Source organism: Chrysochloris asiatica, unplaced genomic scaffold (assembly GCF_000296735.1).
Source record: "Chrysochloris asiatica unplaced genomic scaffold, ChrAsi1.0 scaffold00042, whole genome shotgun sequence".
Lineage (NCBI taxonomy): Eukaryota > Metazoa > Chordata > Mammalia > Afrosoricida > Chrysochloridae > Chrysochloris > Chrysochloris asiatica.
In genome coordinates, this window is record NW_006408560.1 from 8782738 (window position 1) to 8798980 (window position 16243).

The 16243-nt window shown below is 53.7% G+C and overlaps 1 protein-coding gene across 9 annotated transcripts; it reads right to left on the reverse strand.

Annotated features, from left to right (window-relative positions):
* Window positions 1-1190: 1190 nt before the first annotated feature.
* CELF3 (CUGBP, Elav-like family member 3) lies at window positions 1191-16243 on the reverse strand. Of its 9 annotated transcripts, none has more exons than XM_006861426.1 (13): window positions 15311-16243; window positions 14033-14115; window positions 9412-9460; window positions 8907-9035; window positions 8712-8791; window positions 7418-7561; window positions 7097-7238; window positions 6740-6889; window positions 6324-6389; window positions 5204-5341; window positions 4803-4946; window positions 4005-4142; window positions 1191-2411 (listed from the first exon to the last, which is right to left on the reverse strand). In XM_006861426.1, exons 1-12 carry the CDS (start codon window positions 15453-15455, stop codon window positions 4015-4017), a joined length of 1398 nt encoding a protein of 465 aa, XP_006861488.1. In that variant the 5' UTR covers window positions 15456-16243; the 3' UTR covers window positions 1191-2411; window positions 4005-4014. The 9 variants fall into 9 exon arrangements, with proteins under 9 accessions (XP_006861488.1, XP_006861491.1, XP_006861489.1 ...); XM_006861429.1 differs by having other exon boundaries at window positions 1192-2411; window positions 15042-15754; XM_006861427.1 differs by having other exon boundaries at window positions 1387-2411; window positions 5204-5338; window positions 15311-16224.

Below are 16243 nucleotides of genomic sequence, written 5' to 3' on the forward strand. Positions count from 1 at the left end.
CTGAAAAGTCTATATCTGTACAAGAAATAAGTTAGGAACTTCCTTTTCTCAGATGGCCTCTCATGTAAGTCAAAGGGGAGTGGGGAGTGATTGGTTTTCCCCCAAAAGTCTCCTCTGTATTTCTGTCATCCTATCATTCAAACTTACTCACCTACTACTTCTCTGGAGAAAATCTGCCTGCAACTTTGGGAGCAGGGGGAAGCAGCAGTGAGAGACTAAATAAATGTAGTCATTAATGTTTATTCCAGTGGTGGGGACAGCCTGAGGTCTGGGGAAATGCCAGAAAGGAGGAGAGTTTCAGTCCTCCTCCCCTCCCTCCACCCCTTAGCAGAATCACTCAGGAAGAAAACCCACCTTCCATATTCCTATCTTAACCCAGAACTCTTCTGCAGCCCACAGTGGGGCTGCTCAAGAAAAATTCAGCTTGGCCACTTGTGAGTCAGAATCAGCTACATGGCAATGGATTTGGCTTGCTGTCCACCTTACACCCACAAACCCCCTTTATATAATTGAGACGTCAGATGGCTGCGTACTTGGTTGAGAATCCTGATTGAATATGTGGATCTCTCATCCTTGATCTTGAGCAATACAAGGCATGTGTTGTTGGGGTTTGTTTTCTCCCCCGCTGAAAACCATGTCCACAGATAGGTCTCTATAGTACTTCACATGCTAACTGTTCTTAGCTTGGAATCATTTAAGAGAAGGCCGAAGAATGGGAGGTGGAGCTAGGAGTTGTGGTCCTTACCTTACATAATGAGGGTAACAGGTAAGCTGTCTTGAAGCAGGTGACCATGTGCTATGAAGTCAACTACTGAGTCAGTCCCCCTGTGTGAGCCCAGACTCAAGGGGTTAATATAAGAGGGGCTTGGGTTTGGAGGGGACCTTGTTGGGGATTACTCAGTCTGCCTTCCACCTGATGAGATCTGCTTGATACGTCTTGGGGTCACTGTTTCAGGTCAAAGAACAGGTGGTTGAACTGTGAGAAGAAAGCATCATGGGCTTTGACGTGTGTAGCCACCTTACCAGCTGATATGACTGTGTGTAAATTAGTTTCCCTAGCTGTAAAACTATAGCCTGCTGGTTGGTAGGTTACATGAGAAAATGTACATGAACAAAGAAGAAACTGAGGTCCTGACCATTAATCAACAGCTAGACAGGACTGGGTACAGGAGAGAGGCCTATTGTTTTCCTGTCCTGTGTTCAGATCTGCAAAACCTTCCAGAATTATGCCCCAGAGAAGGGCAAAAGAATAAAATCCTGATGTCTTGAGCAAGGCCTGAACACTGCTCAAAAGCAAGGCGCCTCTCCTCTAGATCTCCCTCCCTCCCCTTCTCCCACCCCAGATCACACATCCCCTACCCTCACCCTTCCAAGACTCTTATTTGATGCTTTTAAACTTTTCTTTATTTAGACAGAAAAGACCAACTCTTTAAAAGTAAAATGCAATAAATAAATAAGTTAAGCATAGAGAACGGTCTGAAACTGACTCCCCAATCACCCCTACCACCCCCACCCTCACCCGATTCTCTTTTCCCTAAAACCTTTTCCTAAAGAAAATGATCAGGTAATAAACCCCTTCAGCCCTCCCCTCATCCCTCCTCCCAAAAACCCAATTACCCCCCAAAACCGAAGGGAGAAATCAAGAGAGAGAAAAAACCCAAGGGAAACATTGTCTAAACTCCCAGAAAGAGAGATGGCAGCGGCCGGGCCGGGCCGGCTGGATAACGCACGGGTGGTAGTGGTATGTACACGGAGGGAACCAGCAGAGACTGTAAACATTTTTAGGGGCTCAGGGGAAGGTCTTTTCCTCATGAAAGGAGGAGGGTCTCTGTGGCTGACAGGCAGAGAGGCAGCCCTCAGGGCTCCCCCACACCCTCCTTAGAGGGGGTCTTTGGGGGAGGCAGTGAGTTTTAGGGGCTAGGAGCCCGGGTTTAGGGATGCCCTACCTCTAGCAGAAGGTGGAGGGGAGTGTGAAAACCAGCTTCTGAGAAACCCCTGATGTGGGGAAGAGGCTGGGGTGCAGTAGGGTGGGATGTGGGAGGCCCCTGCAGCCTACACAGGTAGAGCGAGCCCACAGGTCGGGGAGGCCAGTACGGAGGAAAGCTGGGCCCAGAGGCCCATCACAGGAGCCCTAGCAGAAGGCAGATACCCCAGAGTCTTCTCGCCTGTTCCTTGCTTCCTCAGAAAGGCCAAAACGGCACCTGGGAGGAAACGGGCCCTGGAGCCAGGGAAGCATAGCTTTGGCCCTTCAAGAGAGGCGGTGGTGGGAGTGGACCTGAGTCCGGTGCCCCCAGGGCTGCGAAGCAGCTTTTGCCCCAGAACCCAATCAAGGCCCAGGGCAGATGTGCAGAGAGGGCCCGGGCAGTCGTGGGAAGAGGGGTGAGGTGCCCCTTTCTTTACTATCGCCAAACCTGTGAAGGAAGGAAAGTGGGTGAAGCAGTAGGACCAGCCCAGCGCAGCCAGTGCAGGTCAGAGGGTAGAGGTAGCTTAGGGGGAGGTGCTGGGGTGTAGAATGGGGCAACCTGTGGGAGGCAGTCATCCATCGGAAATGCCTCAGTCCAAACTGAACCACAGGGGGTGCCCCCCAGCCACTAGCGAGGGGCAGGGATGAGGGGAAAGGGTGCAAAAGTTAACAAGAAACCAAAAGATAATTAAGGAAATCAAACAGCCCATGGGGAAAATGACAGACTGGAAAGTATAGAGACAGTGGCCTAAGGGGTGAGGAGAGAAGCAAAGAAATGAGACAGCGAACAGGCAGGCAGAGATCACTAGGAGAGAGAGGGGAGTGCAGTGTAAAAGACCCCTGGAACAGGAGAAAGGGAGCTTCCTCGAGAGGAAGGACAGAGGAGGCCAGGGCGGAGCCTCATGCGCTGAGACCGCCCCAGCTCCTGGGCAGAGCTCGCTTTCCTTTTTGGAAAGGAACAAAGAAAGCAAGAGAGAAATGCACAGAACACAGCACAGTCACCAACCACTGCTGACCAAGCACATCCCGCGAGCTACCCCCGGCCCTGACCCTGGGCTGGGGGCGCCTCCCTCCACGGCCCCCTCCCCAAATAACAAACAATCGGCTCCAAAGACAACACGCTCGTTCCATGCAACTTACAGGGGCCCGGAGCAGGGGTCCGGGGATGGGGGCTTCGGCCGACAATGGACACGGGCCCTGGGCTGGGGGGCCCCCAGGGTTGGGGGTAGTTAAGCAGCCAGGATTGGGGGGAAAGGGGGAGAAACAGAAAATGTGGGTATTGTTCTTGGGTTGTGCTTCTCAAGGGTTTGGTCCAAAGGAGATAAAACAGTACAAAAATAAAGCTCACATTTCTGTGGCCATGCGATGGGGGATAGGGTAGAGGGGGCGGGCAGTGGAAAGGGGGCCTGGTAAATGGGATTCATGGCAGTCTAGCGTGCCAACCACCTCCACTAAACCACCGCTGCTCCCAAGAGACCTGAAGATTGGATTCCTCCCAGTCTGCTCTGTGTGCTCCTGTCCCCTGGGTCTACTGCTAAATTGGGACAGTCAGCCAAAGTCCAGACCAAGGAAGACCAAGTCCAAGAGCCAGTGATTCTAAGGACCCTCTAGTGCCCTGAGCCAGCCCCCTGGGTCCCCAAATCCTACTTCCCTAATTTCACTCCAACCCAAAGGAAAACCAGAAAGAGAGACACACAGACACATGGACACTGACCAGACACACACAAGACCAGATATCGGGGTGGGGATGGCTCTGTACAAACTATAGACTTGGCCTCCTCTGGGGCCAGAATGTGTGTATGTGTATTTTGTGTGTGTGTATGTATACATATATATGTATGTATGGTTTGTGTGTACATATGGTTTGTGTGTGCTGCCCCAGGCACCTGCCTCAGGTGCCCAGAATCAGGGATGTGGATGAGCATCCTTGAGAGTAATGAGGATGGAGTGTGGACAATCCAAGTGAGGGCCCTGGCTGCGGTGTGCAGGGGCAAGAGGTAGTGCCAGAAGTAGAAGGGCATAGGGCAAGAGCAGGACCCACCTGGGGACCCTCAGTAGGGCCGGTTTGCATCCTTAGGCCGCTTTAGCTGAACTTTGAGGCGCTTCATGCCGATCTGGAAACCGTTCATGGCCTGGATGGCAGCCTGGGCACTGGCTGGATTGTCGAAACTCACAAAGCCTGAGGTGAGACAGGCATAAAGCCCAGGGCTGGGGTCCACTCTTCAGTTTCCCAGCATCACCTCACTTCCACTAGGCATCCCAAATGCCTGGGAAGTTCATTGGCACCTGGGGCTGAGCCCAGTCCAGCCATTCAGACAAACAGGCTCTCTTCCCAGCATTCTTTACAGAGCAGCCCCTTTCTCAGCCTTGAACCTGTCTTCTGAAAACTTCCACTTCCAGGCCCTAAATGATCACTAAAGCAGCGAGGACACAAATGTTGCCTTTCTTTTCTGAAGGAGGCTTTCAAAGACATGAAGACAATTAAATCATACTCCCTAAACCTTCCTTTTAAAAGCCAACACCCCACCCCTACACACCCCATACACAGTTCCTGAATCTGTTTCCAGACCTCATGAAGCATGGGTATGCTTCAAATTTGACCAGTCCCTGGGGAGAAAAAATTAAGTTGTGGGTTTTTAGAGGGAGAAATAGGTTTGGGTAGTAACTGATGGGGGAAGCTGAGTGTGTCCAAATGGTTCTTTCACATTCCTGGAAATCTGCATTTCAAGTATTGGACCCGCTGCAACACTAAGTATCTTCAACTATATCAGCCTTGGTCCCAATTCAGAGTTTAGCAAAAATATGTTATCATTTATCTTTTAGATAATCATATTCTTACCAAAACATTTGCTCTGATTGGTGGCCCGGTCAACAAAAACTTTGGCTGAGATGACATGGCCAAAGGGGACAAACATCTGCAGGATCTCTGAGTCTGTGAACTCTTGGGGCAGGTGGTAGATAAAGATGTTGCAGCCATCAGGGCCTGGGAGGCAGTGGAAAGAGAAAGAAGACACTGGTGATGGAATGACACAATCTCAGAGAGATCAAGGGTCCCAGGAGATGCAGGTCTTGGGAGGACTACCCATGCCAGCCCCCAACAATACAGGCCAGAGCTCCAGTTACTTTTCATCCCCAAACGTGTGCCAAGAGCTGGCCTTGGAGCAGGCCCCTGAACCCTTAAGAAGGGCATTCCTATCTTGAATGACTCTCAGTTGTGAGGCCATTGCCCCAGGCTGGCACCTTCTCGTTGCTGCTGCTGCTGCTGCTGCTGCTGCTGCTGTTGCTGCTGCTGAGGGGGTGGTGGGGGCTGCTGGGCAACCAGGGTGGGAGGCTGCGGGAACGCAGGTGCAACCAGGCTGTAGGCTGCCGGGTAAGCTGCTGGGGTGGGAGAACAAGGAGAGCCCATGGGGCTTCCAAGATTCCCCCTGGTTCCTGGGTCCTCCCAGAAAACCCTGACTTCTTTTCCTCCATCCCAGACCAATGGCTTCTACAGAGTTGAGGTTGATCCTTGGGTGTGCTGCCCACAAGTCTGTCCTCACAAGTACAAATTGTCATGACAAAGGAGCGGACAAATCTCTACAGCTAGGATCATTCTCATCCCCTTGATACACAGGGTAGACAGGGAGGGGGAACTTAGACATTGGCTACCCAAAATGGGGGGACTATAAAGGCAAGATGTGACTGGCTTACAAGCTTTCAATAGGGAACCTAGCTCCAGAGGATACAGGGAAAGGTAGAATCTCCATTGAATTGTTTCTAACCTGTCTGGTTGGGGTTGATAAAAGGTGAGGGGGAAAGGACTCCTGTAGTTCAATAAGGAATGATTGCTATCAGGTGTGATAGTGAGCGTTGGAAAGGTAAATGTAAATGTTTGGTGACAAAAGGAGGGGAGTGGGTGGTTTTGCAGCCCAGGAATGGAGATCCCTGAAACCATTAAGGGAGATAAGCGAAGTGGGAGACCCTGTCTGGGAGGCTGTGACACTAGGGGTGATGACATGTACAGAAGGAGCAGCTGGGGGCTCTAGACTCAGGGAAGGAGAGGGGCTGCAGGTTGGTGGCCAGGGGGCAGGCATGTAGGGTGTACCCTTTGGGTGTTCGATGATGCATGCAGGGGATTGTGATCATTGCAATGAAACAAAATACGATAGGATGAATGTAAAGATAATGTTCACCCTTGTAAACTAACACATAATTCACAATAAAAACTTAAAAAAAAAAAAGTACAAATTGTCAGTGAAACCTGAAGGTGGTGGCTGATGAGGAGCCAAGAAGCCCAGGCCAGTTTCTGGGCCTCTTTTCCTCTCCAACACCCCTCCTTGCCCACTACCCCCTCCCACCTGTGGGGGGCCAGGGACCTCACCTGTATAGTGCTGCATCCCCGCATAGGCCTGCTGCAGGGGGTCCACAGGGGCTGCGGGGCTCTGGGCTGGGAAGAGCAACACCCATGATGAGAAAGGGGCAGATGTGGGGTGAAGAGTCACGCCTGGGCTCAGGATGTGAAGTGAGAGTGGAAATGCACATTGCAGCCCAGCGTCTGCAGAGCGTGGGTCCCAGTTCCACCTCTGACTGTACAACCCTGGACAAGTCACTTCACCTCTCCAAGCCTCAGTGTACTTGACTGAAAGCAGGAAGGAGCTACCCTGCCCATGACAGGAGGCAGGAAAAGCGCTAACTAACCCTGGAGCCCTGGGGAGGCAGGGCGTTGTGGCTGCTGAAGGCAATGAGAATGGTGACTTGGGTGTTTGCTGGGGGAAGGTGGACAGTAGAGAACCCCACCTGGGTAAGGGTGGACCCCATTGGGATACAGAGCATCAGGGGCAGGCTGCCCAGTGGGCTGGGTAGGCACTGGGCTGTAGCCGTTGACGCCCAGGGCAGCAGGGATGGCAGAGACGGGCGTGGCAGCGATGGCAGGAGGGGTGCTGGTTCCTGGGGAGGAGAAAGCGGCAGAGAGAGCAGAGAAGCACACACACACACACACACACACACACACACACAGATGCAGAGAGAACCAGTCAGCAAGTCCGAGGGCACAGGGGAGGAAGTGGGCCTCACTCTGAACCCCAGGCCCCTCCTGTGTCCCCTCTCCACCCCGTTGTGCCAGCCCAGCCGTGCCCTGGCCTGCCTGGGCCTCACCTGAGGATGGGGTGATTGGGGTGGCGATGAGGCCATTGGCATTGATGGTAGCCATATGCTGCATCTGCACTGCAGCCATGGTCGCCATGGGGCTGAGGTAGGCACTGTGAGCCGCTACCAGGGCAGCCTGTTGCTGCATCAGCTGGGGAAGGGCAGGAGGGAGGAAAGAGAGGAGGATGGCCCAGATCCCCTGCTTCCTGGCTTGGCCCCTCCCAACCTTGGATTTGGCATTGGGGCGGGAGGTTGGAGGGGTCAGGGAGGACACCAGGGGCCAGGTGGGATGGAGAGGAGCCAGGTGCAGGACCAGGGGGCAGTGCTCACAGCCTGGGTGTAGGCGCTGTAGGCTCCAAACTGGAGGGCGATGGGGCTGAACATGCCCAGCTGGGTGGCCACCTGCTGCATTCGGCGGAGACCTCGCTCCTTCTCTGTGTCAGCAAACTTCACCACGAGGCTGGACGAGGCGCCCTGGGCACAGCCCCACATGTAGGGCAGAGGGACAGAGTCAGGGTCTCTTCTCCCCAGAACTCTGAGACCCAGCCACCATTCCTAGAGGCAGCCATCTGTGTCACATTGGGAGTTTTAATCCTCTCCCTCTGTGCCATGCAGGATGTATAAGAAGTTAGAGAAAAGGTGGACGTGAAGAAATGTCAAACCAAGAAATCAAATGGGTTGCCCTTGTGTCGATTCTGACTCATGGCAGCCCTGTGTGCATCGGAGTATGTGCTCCATCCAGTTTTCAATGGCTGAGTTTTCGGACATAGATCCACCAGGCTTTTTCCAACCATTTGGTTAGTAACCAAAGTGCTTAACTGCTTGTTAAGGGGTCCCATCAAAAGTGAAATGGCTTGGGCATTGTTGAAATTCCATGAGGATTCTAAACTGGGAATCATCCCTCCAGTGGATCAGCAGCAGGCAGCAGCAAATCTTTAACCTCAGGTTAGTCCTGCCTGGTAGCTGCTCCACCTCCTTTACCAGGAGACTCCCACCTCCACACCCCAGCCCACATTGTGTGCTCAAAGAAAGCAGTCTCAAATTTAAATACCAGCCTGAGCCTGATAAAAAACCAAATGGTAACATTTGCCAGGATTCTCCTCAAGTCTCAGAGCTGAAGGAGCCTAAATGCCGGTCTCCGTGAAGCTGACTCCTGCTTAATTCTTGTCCAGTCCTAGTCCCTAATAGCCAGTGAGTTTGATCTGAGAGGTCTGCTAACCCAGGGATCGTCTGCAAGTGAGGTCAGCTGACCTTGTGTGGAGGGTGTGAGTCTCTGGGCAAGCCCTAAGCCTAGGGGGTTCCTCCAGCACTACCAGAAAGTGTCCTGAGGCCCCAGCCAATGAGGGTGGAGGTTCTGGGAAGGAGGGAGAGGCACAGGCTGAGGTAGGAGTGATGAGGGATGGAGGAGTTCAGACTGAAGATAAGGGATAGGGGGAGTGTGGGATGGGATGCAGGGAGATATTGTTTAAAATATGAGGGTGTCCCTGAGCAGTTTGGTTCTTCAGGAAATTCCTTTCAAATAAATCCAAAGAACCTATCCTGAGTGGAAGGGCCCCTTTCTGGTCCAGGGCTCTGGCAATGGGTCAGACAATGCTGGACGGCAGGGGTGGGTGTTGGGACTCACCGGCAGGGTCCGGCTGCTGTGGAGGGTGTTGATGGCTGCCTGGGCCTCGGCGTGGGTCTGAAACTTGACGAAGGCACAGCCTAGAGAGGTCAGGGTGGAGGAAGTGACACGTGAGTGCCCCCATTGTCCAGGAAAACAGTGGGGGAGGGGCAGGAGGACCAAAGGGCAGAGGGGAAGGGGTTAGGACTGGGCTACCTTTGCTGGTGCCATCTGGGCCCCGGAGCACAGTGCACTCGTCTATGGTCCCGAAAGGCTCAAACATCTTCCGCACATCCTCATCTGTCTGCTGCTTCCCTAGCATCCCCACAAAGAGCTTCCGGTCTTCTGGGGGGTTGGGAACATGAGGAGAGATTTGCTTAGGGCCTCCTGGTTGTTTTTCCAGCTCCATCCCTGCTTGGGACAGGCCCGAACCCAGGCCCTTCACCTTCAGTTCTAGATATTACCCTTGACCCTGGGGACCAATGACCAAATGAAAGGGGTAATGAATGAGTGGGGTAGAGGAATGCTCAGAAGGACCTGCACCACACAATGGGGCAGATCACACCCTCTGGCCATGCTGACTCCTATTGTCACCCTCATTGGGAGCCCTTCAGAATTACCAAACTGACCTCCTTGCGGAAAGCTTTCCCTCAGCTAGCTCACACCTAGGTCTGGACAGGGTGGTGGGAGAAAAGGATTGAGTCCAAAGCTCAATACCTACCTCCTCTGCTCTCGCTGTCGGCTGGCTTGACCTGGATCGGTCTGTTCATCTAAAGAAGAGAAAAGAAGGCAGCTGACCCCAAGAGCCCCTCCTCAGGTAGGTCCCTGGGAGGGAGGAAGCCCCAGGCCCAGGTAGTTCTCCCAGCAGTCTATATCTCTGAGGGAACAGAAGGGAGGGAGACCTAATCTTGTGTAGGATTAGGACCCAAAGGAATTAGAGGCAGTGGAAGGATAGGAAGTCGGAAAGTATGCTTAAGCTGGGCCCCACATGACCTGGCCAGGGAGGGACAGGTGCTGCTCTTCTTAGGGGGACAATGGAGCCAGTCATAGGACCTGTGTTCTGAGATAGAACCCAACCAAGGACTGTTCAACAAGAGCTGCCTCAATTCTACAAAGTAGGAGCAACTGAGACTGAGGGAGCCTCCACAGATGCTCTTGCTCCCTTCTGACCCCTAGAGGTATGTCGGCCTCTCTTTCTGCCCCCCCTACACCCCTTGACCCCAGGGGGAAGGCACTCGGGCAGCACAAAGGGAGCAGATGCCCAGTCTCCGTGGCAACGAGAGAATGCGCGCCATGGCAACCGCCCACTCAGCCTGATTTATCCGTCCCCGTCGTCCTGGCGACCGCGGTGACGTCATCACTTCTGCCTCTCCACACACCCGGAGAAGGAGTGTGTGGGGTGGGGAGGGGGGGTGGGAACAGGGTATGGAGGTGGGGGTGGAGAACTTGGTGGGGGCTGGGAGTGGGGGAGGGGCCCAGAAAAAGCTTCCTGATTCTGGAGGGAAGCTTGCAGACAGGCCTGCAAGGGGCCACGTGTCCCTTCCCTGCCCTCGCTGTCCAGATCCGATTCGTAGTGTCTCTTTGGAGCAGAGACAGCTCTAGAGGAGATGTCCCATGCTCTGCAGCCATTCTCTCAGTACCCCAGAGGTCTAACCTCTCCCCCACCCTGTAGTATCTTCCTTTGTTCAGAAAAATTCTGAGCTCCACTCTTTCGTGTTCTCTAGTGAGAGGACTTGAAATTACTCCCGCAGGTTGATTTCCTTAATCAGGGTGGGAAGCATCTTAGGAACTAGAGAGGGAATCTTTGGTATCGGAAAACATTTTGCTATTGAGAACTCTGACCCCCGAAACCACACCTAGTCACCCCACACATCTGATAGTGGGGCAGGCAGTGCTATTTCTAGTGACATAAAAGAAACCATTTACCTACATTCTGAGGGTGGAGCTAATGGTATCTTCAGGAAAGGCACTGAACTGTGAATCAAGAGACCTGGGTTTGAGAGGATGGCCCTACCACTCACTAGCTGGGTGACCTCGGACCACTCACTTCTCTTCTCTGGCCTCATAATCCTTATTTGTAAAACAAGGAATGGATCCGCAGCTTTGTATCATGGTTCCTTTTGGTTCTGGCATTCTAGCATTTGGAATCTCCGCCTACCATGGAGGAGTGCCCTTTCCCACACTGGACCCTTCACCATGTATCAGACCACCCACACCAGTTAGTCTCTGCTGATGCTCCTTCCCAGGATCTGAGAGCAGCTGGTGGCGGAAGGGGGAAGGAGATTGTCCTCCAGCCAATCTGCGCCTGGCTTTATTTTCCACCAATCTGGGATTATCCCATCCAAGGTTAAACCTCTTTAGGCTCTCATGTGTGTGCGTGTGTGCTTACTGTGTTACAGGAAGTAAGGGGACTCCTGTGCAAGCCAAGGGGGCAGAGGTCACATGTTCAAGGGTTTGAGCTTCCTGCTCTCTTAAGTCCAAGCCAAAGCAATTGGGAGGCTCCCTCACAGGCACCCCCACCTGCGGATCACAACCAGGGCCCCAGGGGAGGGACTTCTTAGGCCCCTGGGGATTTGCTGTTTTAGTTGGAGGTGGAGAACCTGGGACCCAGGATGACAGGACACCTGACCCTCCCTGTACAAGCTGCCAGGCACAAAAAAATGAATCCCCATGGCTGATATGAGTTCAAAGATGTACACAGGCCTTTCACATCCTCACAGACAGCCTGTCTCCATGCCCCTCAGAGCCCGAGTCCCAGCCTCCCTCTTCTCTGCCTGGCACTTCCTGTGGGAAGCCCAGTCTTTATTAGCTCAACTTGGGCACACCTGCCCCCTCCCCTGAGTCCAGCTGTGCCCTGTTTACCTGGCAACCAGGCACCAGGCGCCTCTCTGCCCTAGCTACCACCTACCAGGTGATAAGCCCTCCCTAGGGCCTCCCAAAGAAGAAGGGGCTATTTATACCTCAATCAAGCACTACAGACCCCCCCATTTTTAAGGACTGTATCCTTGCCACCAACAGCAAAGACCCTACTTCCAAGAAGAGCTCAACATTCCCACAAAATCTAATTCTCCTGAGGGCACAGGCCTGGCACCCTGCCATCCTGGCTCCAGACTCACACCCAGTCCTGGACCATAGACTTGCTGTTTCCATGGTGCCAGAATCCACCCCCTCAATAGCACACTGACAGCAAAGGTCCACGTCCCTGGAGTGGGATTTATGTCCAGGTGGAAAGGTGAGGGTGGCCAGGCAGAACAGGTCCCTCATCACCACACCTTGCTTGTAGGACAAGTCCAGGGGCCTGTGGCAGAGCCATGCCTGGGAACTCTTTGGGGAGAGAAAGAGAAGTGGGGCTGAGCAGTGCATAACATCAGACTAATGCCTAAAAACCTTCCAGATTTGGAGATGACAAGATAGGGAGAAATGAAAAAGGGCTAAATGCAAATACCCCCATTAAAAATTAACTTGCAGTAGAGAGCATGGAGATTAGACAGTAGAAAGAACTTCCCAACACACATTTGTACATAAGCCAGCACACTGTGTACACACACACACACTCACACACACACAATGATTGTCTGAAGGCAACACTGCTGCCAGAAAGGAAGGCAGGTGGCAGGAGAAAAGACCTGGAGGATACAATGGGCCAGGGAGGACTTGATCACAGACATCTGCTCCCCGAGACTTCCCTGGCTCTGCTCCCCAAGCTCCCAGGATGGGGATCCCCCTTGGAGTATGAAACCCTTCATTTCCTACTGCAAGTCCTATCATGTCCCGCTGGACTCTGTCCCCTAGGGCAAGGGCCAAAATGGGGAACTCAGGTCACCTGGAAGCTCTGGGGCAAGACTAGTCAATCATTAAACCGGGCACCTTCCTCCCTCACCCCCATCCTGGCCTGTGTTTACTTTGGAATGGGAAGACGGAACCCTGCCTCAGCTGATTCAGGCAGCTGGACAGGCCACAGGGGATGTCCCAGCTGGCACATTCAGCCCCTGGCCATTGCTCAAATTCAAGTCTGCCCTTTTTCTCCCTGGCTCTTCTCTTGGCCCACTCTGGTGCTACAGGGGCTCTGAAAGAGGGAGACAGAGAGAAAAAGAAGAAGAAACAGAGATAGAGATGAAAACTTGATTTCTGAGGGACCGTCTTAGAGCAGAAGGAGGAGAAAGGAAAGCAGAGACATGATGGGAAATCATGTTCACACCCCCACACACCTGGCACACCAGGGATACCCACACACATACGTACACACACACGTGGGTTCCTGGACCCCTGAATCTGCTCACTCACACACACATGCACACACACCTGAGACCCTTCACTCTAGGGAGCAGTGCTGTTCAGAGTGGTCTTACCACACACTGGGATAAGATAGTGAGGGGCTGGGGAGTAGCTTTGGGATTTGCTTCCCTAGCAGTTGGGGGTAGTTGAAGGAGTTCTAATTTTTCTAGGTCCCCCATCCTCCTTTCCCATCTGTTTTGCAGGAAGAGATGGAGACTCAGGGGGACAGAGCAGAGGCTATGACAGATGTCTCCAGCACCCAAAGCATGCTTAGCAAATGTTTACTGAAGGGATGGATGTTAGTTAGGTTCCAGGAAGTACTCCCTGGGACCCACAGTCTAGGAGACAAGAGAAACAGACATGGGGTATCCTTTCTCCCCAACCTGAGCTGCTTTAGTCCCGGCCTTAGGTGCCAGCCCTGGCCTGGGACAGTCTGCAAGGTTTGTTAAGAAGACACAATGATCCGTGACCTTGCAGGAGGAAAACATGTCTGAGGAGATTTTCCCTGCCTCCCTGGGCAGTGACGTCTGCCCTGCCCTTGCCCCTGATGCCCGGATGCCCTGTGGGTCTGTCCCCACTGCTCTTGCTGGGAGACATGAGGTGAGCCTGTATGAGCTCAAAATCCAGCACAGAGTTGCCAATCCATCTGGCACCAGCTGCCTATTCTCAGGGCAGCAGGCACCTCCCCCAATCTCCAGAGCCACAAATGTGGGCCTCCTGCTCACCCTGACCCCACACTTGGTGTCCCAAGTCTTCTCTCCATGCCTTCCAAACCAGTGAAGCTCTCCCTCTAAGTGCAGTCTCATGGGCAGGTTGGGCAGTGAGGGAGAAGGGGCTGGCTGTCTCTGTTTCTTACAAAGGTCAAATTGACTGGCTAGCAGTGGTTTTCTTCTCTTCAAGTGAGAAGAGATGCATATATTTACAGCAAGAAAGATGGATGGTACAAAGAGAGAGGGACTTCCTGAGGAGAAGAGGTAGAAAATAGGCTCAGTGTAAGGAGGTGGGGAGCCCTTGGCCACTTCTCAGGCCCTTTTCAGTCTCCTGGCCCTGCAAAGGTCGGGACTCACCCCTGGCAGCGTCTTCTGTTCGTGCAGGGCGCTCTGGGCCTTCAGGGCTGAATCGCGGGCACAGTAGGTCAGGAAGGCACATCCTGAGAAGGGGGCAGAGCCAGAGATACAGGGTTAGGGGTGAGTCCCTGGACACCCTGTCCTAAAAGGCTTCCCCCATGAACCTGATGATTGGCCAACTTCTGCCTGCTGGGGTGGGAAGCTAGAGGAGGGGCAGCACTCTGCCCCAGGGAGTTTTTCGATTGATAAACACTGGGGAAAGACCTGAAGTCCTAAATGATGGTGGTGATGGAGGAAAGAGATCATTGGAGCTGTCCAGAGATGGGACTTTGTGGGGGGTGGGGAGGAGGAGAAGGGGCATGTGATCACCAGACAAGTACAGGTACTGTCATTTTTTCTCTTCTTTAGCTGATCTTCTTTCCTCTCTTGCCTTCGCTTCCACCTCCCTCCATCTTGGTCCCATCACCCCTCTCCTCTCCCATTTTCCCTACTTCTTCATCTCCATCCAACTCCACAGAAGGAAGATGGAAGGTGGACAGTGGAACAGAGGAGAGCAAAAGGAAGAGTAGTTAGCGGAAGTGCTTTTTCCTGGGCCCATGGAGGGGGAAGGGAGAGTGGCTCTTATCCCTAGGGTCAAATCTCTCCAGGTCCTTACTCCTTGGCTCCAAAGTCATAGTTTCAGCCCTGTTTAGCCCACCCAACTCCAGGGTAGGCCTGGGAAGCATTCTTCTTTTGCCCCAGATCTCCTAACTTTCTAAGACCTCCACATTTCACGTATCTCTGCCCCTACACTCTGCAACTCAGGCCCCTCAAGTTGTCCTGTCCAGTTCATCCCACTCTGGACTGAGCACATGACCCTGTGTCCTGACCCCCATTCCAATACTGTCAGAAGCTACTAAGATTTTCAACCTTGCTCAAAACATTCACACCTGCCCAGCCTCTCATCCCCCAAACCAACAGCCTTGTCCCTCTGTTCTTTCCAGAGTTCATCCCATGATATAAACGCCACCATCTCTGGGATCCACATCTGTACAGCTTCCTTGACAACTCTTCACCCCAAAGAGGTCCTCCTTAGTCCTCCATCTAGGAGCCCCTTGGTCACCACAGTTGAATGAGTTCTCTTCCAGCTCTTCCATCCATACTCCCCATTTGGACTGCCTGAACTCTTCTTCCTTCCATATCAGCCCTTCACAGGCAATCCATCCCTCCAGGTTGATTTCCCACTGCCTCCCACCTCCCCACCTGCCCAAACCTCTCCAGCCTGGCCTGACCCCTCACCCTTGTGCAGCCCGGTGTACTTGTCCTTGATGACAGTCAGCTCGAAGATCCGACCAAACTGTTCGAAGATGGGCTTCAGGTCCTTTTCCTCCAGATGCCTCGGGATCTGCCCCACAAATAGCTTGATGGCATCCGGCTCCTTCATTGGGGCGGCCCAGGAGGAGGGGCCGAGGGGAGCAGGGAGGAGCCCAAAGGCCAGGGGAGCTGCCCAGCAAGGAGGGAAGTGGTGGGGGCCGGGGGCACAGCCGGGGCTGGCTTTCCCTTTGGCCCCCAACCACACAGTAGAGCAGAAGGGCGGCTCTTCACACAAAGGAGGCCGAAGGAATGGAGGGCTAGGGGTCAGGGGGCTAGGCAGACACTGTCATGCCACCAGGGGGCATAGCCCAAACAAATGATCTTCCTCCCAGAGATCTGGCAAATATCCCAGGATGGGTGGGGGTCAGTTGTGGCCAAGACCTGGAGGGTCAGGATGGTAGCAAGGGTTGGGGTTTACAGGACTGGGACCTGGGGGCAGAGATGAGAGCTGGAGGTAGGGCAAAGGGCCAGAGGAGGGTGATGAGGATGGAGGCTGAGGGGCTAGGGGCCTGATACAGTTGCCAGCGGCGTCAGAGGGGGGGCCCACTCCTGATGTGGGGCAGATGGGTCTCTCGTTGGCTTTCCCTGGAGGACACCTCCCCTGTGGCTGATCCTTCTGCTGGGTCCGAAGATCCCTGATGCCAGATGCTTGATCTCTGATGGCGGCAGGGTTCCGGGGTCCCTTCTGCCCTGCCGCCCCCCTTTAGGTCCTCCCCTCAGCCCCCCTCCCACCCCCACCCCGAGCCTGGGCTGCTGCTGGCTGCTCCCGCTGCTGGGGCTGCCTGCTTTGCCGGTCACCTGGGTCCCGGAGCTCTGCTCTCTGGCCGCGCTCTCCTCAACAAAAACCTCCCCCCTCCA